The sequence below is a fragment of the Bos grunniens genome, chromosome 7 (assembly GCF_055505025.1).
Source record: "Bos grunniens cultivar Pamir isolate PY7600 chromosome 7, Bosgru_T2T1.0, whole genome shotgun sequence".
Taxonomy (NCBI): Eukaryota; Metazoa; Chordata; class Mammalia; order Artiodactyla; family Bovidae; genus Bos; species Bos grunniens.
The window spans coordinates 14,736,397-14,746,675 of NC_141171.1; the positions used below are offsets into that span (position 1 = coordinate 14,736,397).

The following is a 10,279-nucleotide window of genomic DNA, read 5'->3' on the forward strand; positions in this document are numbered from 1 at the left end:
CAAAGTTGATGGTGCGGACAGATCTATATTAGGACTGAGTCAGCAGTTGTAGCTGATCTGTGACAGTGTAGATACCACAAATGCTCAGTCAAGAAGGAAAAGTCAAGCCATCTTCATGGAGAGGGACAGGAGAGTCACTAGACCCCAAGTTAGGGAAATAATTGAGTTCCCAGTGCCCATGGATGCTTCCCTCTTCATCCTCATTGCATGTGAGCCATGTTTTGCTGCTTCCTCTGCCCTCAAATCCTCCTCCCCCTTCATTTCAGTTCTCTGCTGAGGAAGAGCTACAGATCAAAGCCAGCGGCACTGGAAGAGGCACCATCTCGGTAGGTCTTGTGTTCCTTAGCTAGAGCCCAGGGCTCTCTCTGTTCATGGGAAGAGAGGCAAATATAGACTCCAAAACAAGGTTGATATCACCAATAAGCTTAGCTATCATTTAGAGCACAAATATGGGAATCAAGCTAAGGACACCTCAAAAAAACCCTGAGAAGTAGGTAAAAATATGGGCTCCATTTGACAGGTGGAGAAATAAGGTTTTCACTTGCAGTAAGTCAAGAGTTGGGGTAAAGGCCAGAGATACTTGGGGTTTTGGTTTGTTTTGTTTTGTTTAGCCCACACCATGCAGCATGTATGATCTTAGTTCCCCCACCAGGGATGGAACCCACATCCCCTGAAGTGGAAGCACAGAGTCCTAGCCACTGGACCCCCAGGGCAGTCTCAAGGGCAAAGATTTTTGGATATTGAGTCCTTGCTATGTTGAGTCCCTGAAAAGATGTCTCTTTCCTTGCCCCACCAAAGGAAGATTCTCCCTCCAGGGTGCCTCCCAAGGCCCAGAGAACAACTGCATCCTCCCCCCAATATCTGGGGGCTCCATTACATCCTCTGACCCTCTGCCCTGTGATCCAGGAGGACAGCCCTCTTGGTCACTGAATTCAAGGTAGCCCGCTCTCATGTGTCAGGCGATGGAGTCACAGTTGAAGTTGAGCCTTTGTTGTGTGACCTCAGGCAAGTCACACTCTGTCTTCAGCTTCAGTCAATTTTAAAATAAATAAAATTAAAAATTCAGTTCCTCAGTGGAACTGGCCACATTTCAAGTGCTTGGTTAGCCACACGTGTGGACTTCCCTGGAAATCCAGTGGTTAAGACTCTGCACTTCCACTGCAAAGGGCATGGGTTCAATCCCTGGTCAGGGAACTAAGATCTTGTATGGCACAACCAAAAATAGCCACATGCGTCCAGTGGCTGCCACATGGAAAGCACAGATAGAGGCTATTTTGCCATCAATGCAGGAAGTTCTACTGCACAGAGGTGGCGTAGACTCCATAGGTTGTTCTGGCCACTGAGTGCACTGGATCGAGGAGGAAAGACCTTGCTGTGAATCCCCCATGGAGCAGAGAGCTGGGCAGGCAAGAATTGAAGCAAGGAGGAAAGGAGTATGCGTGAGTGAGCTCTGACCTCTCCCCTGCCCAACAGATCCTGACCGTGTACCACAGGTCCCCAGAGTTCCTGGAGAACACTTGCAAGCAGTATCACCTGAATGTGACTCTAAACGAGAACCAGAAAGGTGAGCCTGGACCCAGAGATGCTCTTCTTCTTTTTTTAAATATAATTGTGTTTATTTATTTATTTTTGGTTGTGCTGGGTCTTCATTGCTGTGCTACGGGCTTGCTCTGTTTGCAGCAAGCAGGTTGCGGTGCCCAGGCTTCTCGCTGCAGTGGCTTCTCTTGCTGCAGAGCCCAGGCTCTAGAGCTCAGACTTCAGTAGCTGCAAGTCATGGGTTTAGTTGCTCTGCAACATGTGGAATCTTCCCAGACCAGCGATCGAACTCAAGTACCCTGCATTGACAAGCAAATTCTTATCCACTGTCATCACCAGAGAAGTCCCTATCTTTTCTTTTTTATTATTTTATTTTAGCTACCATTCAGTAATCACATCTATTGCTTTATTCAGCCACTCAACAAAGAATCTGTGAGCATTTACCATGTGCTTCACTCAGTTTCTCGGCCCTGAGAACATAAGCATGAACAAGAAAAACAGCCCTTCTCCTCTGGGAAATCACACTCTAGCAGATTCTAGCAGAATCTGCATTGTAAAATGTAATACGTAGCACAGTAGCAGGTGATGACTAAGTGTCACCTAAAATAAAGTAGGAAGAGGTGCTACAGACTTGAAGGAGGTCCAGGGGAAGCTCTCCCCAGCCTGCTTTCAACTGAGATATGGAAGATGTGAGAGAGTGAGTTGTGGAGGATCTGAGGGAAGAGCACTCCAGGCAGGCAAAACAGCAGGTGCAAAGGCCCCGAGACAAGAATGAGGTCACCTGGCTTGAGTAACAGCAGGGAGGCCAGTGCGGCTACAGAGGAGCAAAGGTGAAAGTCGCTCAGTTGTGTCCGACTCTTTGTGACTCCATGAACTGTAGCCCGCCAGGCTCCTCTGTGCATGGGATTCTCCAGGCAAGAACACTGGAGTGGGTAGCCATTCCCTTCTCCAGGGAATCTTCCTGACCCAGGGATCAACCCCAGCTCTCTTGCATTACAGGCAGATTCTTAACTGTCTGAACCACCAGAGAAGCCCCAAGAGAAGGAAGGAGTAGTTTTAGGTGGAAGAGTCGGAGAGATGATGAGGCAGGGACTTGCAGACCATGGTGAGGACTTTGGGTTTGGCTTGGAGGGAAGTAGGAGCCAGAGAGGGTTCTGAGCAGAGGAGGGACGTGATATACAACAGGCTTGCACAGGCTCCTTCTGGGGGGAACAGACTATAGAGGGCACAGGCGGGAGTTGGGACAACAAGGAGGGAGCAACTGCGCTGTTCCTGCAGGAGATGATGGACTGGACCAGGGAAGGGGTGTTGAAGATGATCAGAAATGAACTTGCCTGATGGTCCAGTGGTTAAAACTGCACTTTCAATGCAGGGGGTATGGGTTCAATCCCTGGTCAGGAAACTAAGATTCCCACATGTCATATGGTGTGGCCAAAAAATAAAATTTTTAAAAGAGGAAGAAATGGATTCTAGAATTTCCAGTCCTGAGTACCAAGAAGGAAGAGCCAAGGCTCTGCCACTGGGAACTCACTGTCAGAGTAGTGGGGGAAAACAAGCCTCACCAGTCCCAAGACTTTTGGGGACTAAAGGTAACCAAGAGGGGACTCCCCTGGTGGTCCAGTGGTTAAGACTCCATGCCCAAATGCACAGAGCATTTGTTCAATCCCTGGTCAAGGGACTAAGATCCCACACACTGTGCAGTCAACAAATAAATAAATGAAAATAAAAGTGACCAGGACTTTGGTTGGTGTCATATTTCTTAATAGTAGTAGTAAAATGATAGTAATAATAACTCACCATTAGAAAGCCCTGATCCAGCACTATATTAAATGCTTTACTTGTATTTACTCACTTAAAAGTAACCAACTTGATTGGGAATATCATGATCCCCTTTTCCAGATTAAGAAACCAAAGCACAGAGAGGTTAAACAACTTGCTCAAAGTCACACAGCAGAGCCAGGATTTGAGCCCAGGAAGCCAGCTCCAGAGACTATGTTACCAGCCTCTAAATTCCTGCTTTCTTTCTGCAGAGAATAAAAAGGGGGAAGCAACCTTTCAGCTCCGGATGGAAACAAGGTCAGAGAACAGATCTTCACCTAGGCAGGAGGAAGGATGCACCTCCTGGAGTCCAGAGTCCTTAGCAGCTCTCCCTGTGTACTGAGTGGAGGCTGGGAACCAGCCAAACCCACCTCTCCATGCCTGCTCCATCATCGCTACCTCTCATCCTGCCCTCCCCTGCTTGTCTACCATCCCACTGCCCCAATCCTGTCCTCCATCCTGCCATGTCCAGAATGGCAGGCTCCTGAACGGTGGACGTGCACCATGACCCAGATGCCCAGAGCCTGCTCCAAGCGTGGTGGCTCTCCCCTGGCTTCATTTTCTCCAGACATTCCAGCTCCCATTCCAGTCTGGCTCTGTCTCCCAAATACCCGTGCCCAAGTCTAGGTAACAAAACATGTACTGAGTGCTTCCTGGGTGTCAGGCTCTGTTCTAGGAGCTACGGAGACAGTTGTGAGCAAGACAGCTCCTCCCTGCCTGCTGAAGCCCACAGCCTCTCAGGAGAGATAAACAATAACTGAATAATCACCCAAAATCAATGCAAAATGACCACTGTGATTAAATGTGGTGAAGGAGAGGTCCACAGAGCCGCGGGAGGGCAAATTAGAGAATTATCAGTTGTGAGGGCTGAGGAAGGCTTCTGGGCGGGGGTGGGGGGCATGGTTGGTGAAGGGATGCATCAGGTGAGATTGCAAAGATGAAAGGGTTTTTCAGGGCAAAGAGGGAGGAAGGAGAATTCTAGGCTGAGAGAACAGCATGAGCCAAGGTCCAGTGGCAGGAGAGAGACCAACACTTCAGAGCAATCAAATTGGAGGCTGGAGTGGGAGGAAGTGAACTGGAAGGATGAGACCAGGCATTTTGTAAAGCAAGGAGGGTAAACCAGGAGGCAATGTATCAGATTTCTGTTTGCTAAAGCTATATGCTGTCTGGGGGCAGAAGTGACAGGGAGTCACAGGAGGAGGTTACTGCCCTTGTCCAGGCAAGAGGTGACAGCAATGGGAGTGTGGGGGAGGGGCAAGAGGACAGTGGGAAGAGACTCGCTCTGTGAAATCCCCAGGTTCCAGGGTCATCGAGATGCCACAATGACCATCATGGAGATCTCCCTGCTCACTGGCTTCTACCCCAACCAGGATGACCTCAAACAGGTAATGAGCAGGGCGGGGATGTCCTGGAAACCTCCCACACCCCCCAAGTGGGTGCAGAGCGCCTGTCTGTGGGTCAAGGCCCCCAGGTTAATGCCCCCACGGTCTGTGCCCCAAGGTCAGTGGCCATGGTCAACTTTAGCTTAACCTCTGCCCTGACTGTGCCTCAGTTTCCCCAACACTGGAGCTAATTGGACAAAGGTTGGGACCTCTAAGAGTGGAGCTCTCAGGGCTGGGTGCCTCTGTGGATCTCTGCCAACTGGCAGGTCTCACCTTCTGCCCCAGCTCACGAGCGAGGTGGAGAGGTACGCCTTCCAGTACGAGACCAAGATGAACTCCAGTGACAGCACCGTTGTCCTCTACCTGGAGAAGGTAAGGCAAGCCAGGTGTCCTCTGCCAGGGCTGTGCGGGCCGCAGGGTAGGCCAAGAAACGACGGTCAGCACCCTGGTCAGTGATGCTGGAGAGTCATGCCCTGAGGTCGGCTCTTCAGTATTCAAGACCACGTGGTCAGTGGTCATGACCAAGGCCCTGTAATCTGTATCCCCGTGCTCGGTGGCCCTGCGTGCCTCAGACAGTACGCCCCTCCTCCAGCTCTCCCACAAAGAAGACACCGTGCTCGGCTTCCGGGTCCACAGGATGCTGAAGGCCGAGTTCCTGCAGGCTGCCCAGGTCACAGTCTACGACTACTACGAGCCTTGTGAGCAGGGCCTGGGAATGGAGGGGATCCTCAGAGCGTACAAGGCCTGAGAAGGATAGGGTCAGAAAACAAAACAGAAGGGTGAGGCGCGCGGAGCCGAAAAACGAAATGGGGCGTGGCAGAGAGGGTCTTCTTTGGCTCCGTGGGAGGGGTGGCCAGAGGGAAGGAACTTAAGGGGCATGGTGCTGAGGGGCGTGTCCTTCGTTGGTGGTTAAAGGGGCGGGGAGGTGGGGCAGTAGGTTGCCTGGAAGAGGGTGTGGCCGAGCGGAGAAGGGACTGGGCGTGGCCTGTTGGGTCAGGATGGGCAAAAAGCAAGCAGGGTCTTCAAAGAGGGAGGACTTGTTAAGGGCGTGGCTGCGCACCCAGGTGCCCACTAGTGGTAAAGAACCCTCCTGCGACTTCAGGAGACGTTAAGAGACGTGGGTTCGATCCCTGGGTCGAGAAGATTCCCAACCCACTCCAGTATTCTCACCTGGAGAATCCCATGGACAGAGGAGACGTGGGCTACAGCCCAAGGGGTCGCAAAAAGTCGGACACGGCTGAAGCGTGAAGAATGTTAAAATGATAGGCAGGGGCCTTCTGGGGGCGGGGCCAGACCGGCACCCAGCCCTCCAGGACCAGAGGCCCAAGCCAACCCGACTTACTCGCCCCCTCTCGCAGCCCGAAGGTGCACTTCCTTCTACAACCTGCCCACAGAGCACGCTTCCCTGCGGAAGATCTGCGACAAAGACGTGTGCAGATGCGCGGAGGGTGAGGCCATGGAGACGGAGGGCTGGGGTTGCCAGGCTGGGGATTCAAGAGCTTTTTATCACCTCCTGGGTGCCTTCTGGGTTGAGTTTAGACGGCGAGAGGGAGAGAGAGAGAGAAAGACAAAGAGACAGAGGAGGAGAGAGCACACTACAGACCAGAAAGGCCAGACCCGTCCCTCCCCCGGGGGTTGGGCCTGGGGCCGGATGGGGGTCAGAGTGGAGGAGGGCCCCACTCCTAGCGCAGCCAGAGCACCCTCCCCTTCCCCCAACCTTCCAGAGCAGTGCCCATCCCCAAAGAAGGACAGTAACCACCTGAGTCAGGAGGAGCTCCAGACAGCAGCCTGTGAGGCTGGAGTGGACTTTGGTGAGTGTGGGGCTTGGCAGGGGGGGTAGGGGGCAGACACCTGCAGACTGGACAGCAACACGACACACCCTTGGCCCCCTTCCCCAGTGTACAAGGCCAGTCTGGAGTCTGTGGAGACCTCTGACTCCAACCCCTACATCTACTACAACATGAAGCTCCAAGCCATCATCAAGAGTGGTATGTCCAAGGTGGCAGAGGAGATGGTGTGGGAGCCTACACCGGGGGTCCCAAAGTGGGGGCAGGCCAGGCCCATGCAGGTGAACACGCACTGGCTCTCATCTCCTTCAGGCACGGACTCTGCCAAACCCCTCGCCGTAAAGAAATTCGTCACTCACACCACCTGCCAAGACTCCCTGGGGCTGCAGGAACACGAAACATACCTCATAATGGGCCAGATTTCAGACCTGTGGAGAGTCAAGTCTGAGTGCGTGGCTGGGGGGCTCCTGCTACCCTGGGGACTCAGGCCTGGGCCCCTTTCCCTACCCCAGGCCAGTCCTTGGTGTCAAAATTTCTACTGCACCCGTCAACAGGAGTCTTGGGTTTCAGGGCTACCCTGAATGAAGGTGTAGGCTGTGTACTGCACAGCTCCTGGCAACACTGTTCATTAGGGGATGGTGGTTTTCCAACAGAGGGCAGGAAAGAGTCAGAGCAAAGGGAAGCTTTTCTAATCCCCAGTAGTATGGGCTGGGGTGGGGCTGGGGGACAGCGAGACAGCCCTGTGGAGGACATTATAGGTTGTGGTTCTGGGACTCCGTCAAGCAGGGCAGAGGGGCAAATCAGAAAGGTCTCCACACTTCCAAAGCAGCAGGCTCTCCTTACTGTCCTTGCCTCCTCTCACCCACAGATACATCCATGTCCTGGGCAAGGAGACGTTTCTCATGCACTGGCCAGCGAATGGGACAGTGGGCAAGAAGGAATTGCTGGACCAACTGGCAGGGTTTTCAGACTATATGCACACCCATGGCTGCGAGTCCTGAGACCCTAAGGGTTTCTGCTGCTCACAGGAGGGTGTCTCCAAGCACACCTGAACCCCTGGGCTTAACCTCAAATAAAAAGCATAGAATATTGTACCCAAACTCCAGACATGTGTTCCTGACCCGGAGAATTAAGCAGGGACCCCACGGAACCCGCTCTATCATTAACCTGCCTCCTCTTTCTCACTCCTATTCCATTCCAGTCACACTGGCCTTCTTTGTGACTTTCCAACACCCAAGTTGATTCCCACCACAGGGCCTTTGCACAGGGCCCTGTCCCCTCCGTCAGGTACACCCTTCCTCCAGATTTCTTTATGGGTTGAACACTTACCTTATTTGCAATCTGGCAGAGGAAGTTGTTTGCTTTGGTTGTTTAATTTAATTAGTTAATTTATGGCTGTGCTGGGTCTTCATTGCTTCATGCAGGCTTTCTCTAGTTGCAGACAGCAGGGGCTACTCATTGCTGTGGCTTCTCTTGTTGCAGAGCACGGGCTCATGGGCTTCAATAGTTGTGGCGCATGGGCTTAGTTGCTCCGCGGCATTTGGGATCTTCCAGGACTAGGGATTGAACCTGTGTCCCCTGCATTGACAGGCAGATTCTTAACCACTGGGCCACCAGGAAAATCTCTGGACTCTGTTTTAATGTCACTTCCTCAAAGATATGTGCTTTAATAACATATCTAAAATAGACCCCCTCCCTTGAGACTTCCCTAGCGGTCCAGTGGTTAAGAATCTGCCTCCCAATGCAGGAGATGTAAGTTCAATCCCTGGTCAGGGAACTAAGATCCCACACGAGAGAGAGTGAGAGTGTTAGTCGCTAAGCCCTGTCTGACTCTTTGTGACCCCATGGACTGTAGCCAGCCAGGCTCCGTTGTCCATGAAATTCTCCAGGCAAGGATACTGGAGTGGATTGCCATTTCCTCCTCCAGGGGATCTTCCTGACCCAGGGATCGAACTTAGGTCTCCTGCACTTCAGGCAGATTTCTTACCATCTCTGCCAGCAGTGATCCCACATGCTGCAGAGCAACTAAGCCCACAAGTCACAAGAGACCCCTTGTGCCATAACTAAGACCTGATGCGGCCAAAAATAAATAAGTAAATATATTTTAATAAACAAGTAAAATAGGCCTCCTCCCATCACTCTCAATAACACTTAAAATACATAGTATGTGACATTTATTAATTTGATTGTTAGCTAATCAGGTATTTCTCCTGCCCCACAATATCAGCTCCTTGAGACCGCATGCCTGTCTGGTTCATTGTGGAATTCCCAGCTCCAGTAGCAGGGGCTGGTATACAGAAGGTGCTCAGGAAATGACTGTTGAATGAATGAATTTAGCATACACTCTGCACTTGGTCTTGATGGAAGCTTTGACCAGGAATCCTAGGAAACTGGAGAATTGAAAAAAGGGGCAGGGTAGGATGACTGAGTTTCATCAATGTGGCCTGGAATGGGAGTAGGGGACTGGCAAGCCAAGGCAGTAGCCCATGGGGGTCAAGGGACCACCCCCCTCAAGGAGTTCTGGAGGGATTGCAAGTCATGCAGGATGGCTTGAACTCAGTGTCAAGGAGGGGCTGAAAGTGAGGGAGAAAAAGAAAGATGGAGTTTTGAACACCAGGCTAAAGGGTTTGATCATTATGAAGGGCAGTGGGGAGCCATGGAAGGTGTTTGAGCAGGAAGAGGAATTGACCAACTCTGAGGTGGAATGGCCCAGTTGATTGATGGGCAGAAAGTGAGTTGATGGCAAGAAAGCGGAAGAGGAGGCTGGGGGTTGTGGGCCCACTGGATAGCATGGCAGCAGCTACATGAATTGTGTCTAACCTTAACCCAGTTATTCACATCTTTGTGCCTTGGTTTCCTCATCTCTAACCTTATTGCCATCAGAGAGTTACTGTGAGTGTCCAGCGTTCTAAGTATTCAATAAACCTTCATCGGCCTTATTATCAGTGAGCCAGATAAGAGGCCTTGGGGAGGGAGTGACACTGCTGGAATTCACACAGTCAAAGAAAATCAGATATCAGCAACCCCTGCTCAACACCCCCTACCCAGGTGAGACTTCCCTGGTGGTCCAATGGCTAAGACTTCACGCTTCCAGTTCGGAGGACCCAGGTTTGATACCTGGTCAGAGAATTAGATACTGAATGCTGCGACTAAAAACTGGCACAGCCAAATAAGTAATTTTTTTTTAATTTAGTGGGACTTATCCTGGGACCAGGGCAATGAGGAGTTACCACCCCTTCTTGTATTCTTCTTCTTCCTCTTGTTATTTTTAATCATACATGAAGACCTTCTAGCAAAAAAGATTCCCCAAAAGGCAGACATTAAGGGGAAAAATGTGAGGGTCCCTGTTCCCTCCCCAAAGGAACCAGAACTGTCCATGGCTTGCTTGCATACCCTGTGTTCTATTTCCTGCTGTTTGTGGACACTCTGATGACCACAGGCAAAACTATAACTTAAGGTTTTATTTTCCTATGTATATAAAGACCTCCTCTTTCTAAATCAAACATTTCTTAATGTTTAACTTTTTTCTTTTTAAGAACAAACACACAATTCTTGCAATCAGGAAAAAAAAAAAAAGGCAGAGTCTTTGTTTTTTTCAAGGGGGGCTTTCCACAGATTTGAAATTTCAAACTGTGACATAGAAAGAGATGAAGTCATCTGGCCACCCAAGCTCCCAGAGCTGAGTTACCTCACGCACTTTCCTGAAACTTTTCCTGTGAGCTTTCCGGAATGTGGGATCAATGATTAACTGTGAAG

General features: G+C 50.9%; 1 protein-coding gene across 4 annotated transcripts in view; it reads left to right on the top strand.

Moving 5' to 3' along the window:
• LOC147368553 (complement C3-like) overlaps window positions 1-7,617 on the top strand; it is a 30,023-nt gene extending 22,406 nt beyond the window's left edge. For 2 of the 4 annotated variants that reach the window (XM_086409212.1, XM_086409213.1), the window contains 11 exons: window positions 267-326; window positions 1,474-1,564; window positions 3,567-3,612; window positions 4,652-4,739; window positions 5,022-5,108; window positions 5,329-5,434; window positions 6,095-6,184; window positions 6,461-6,547; window positions 6,635-6,724; window positions 6,836-6,971; window positions 7,392-7,617. In XM_086409212.1, the coding sequence (XP_086265338.1) occupies window positions 267-326; window positions 1,474-1,564; window positions 3,567-3,612; window positions 4,652-4,739; window positions 5,022-5,108; window positions 5,329-5,434; window positions 6,095-6,184; window positions 6,461-6,547; window positions 6,635-6,724; window positions 6,836-6,971; window positions 7,392-7,524 (1,014 nt within the window). In that variant the 3' untranslated portion in view covers window positions 7,525-7,617. Of the gene's footprint in view, window positions 1-266; window positions 327-1,473; window positions 1,565-3,566; window positions 3,613-4,651; window positions 4,740-5,021; window positions 5,109-5,328; window positions 5,435-6,094; window positions 6,185-6,460; window positions 6,548-6,634; window positions 6,725-6,835; window positions 6,972-7,391 lie in introns of those variants that run through there. The other 2 variants (XR_015166683.1, XR_015166684.1) reach the window with 1 other exon arrangement.
• The last annotated feature ends 2,662 nt before the right edge of the window (window positions 7,618-10,279 follow it).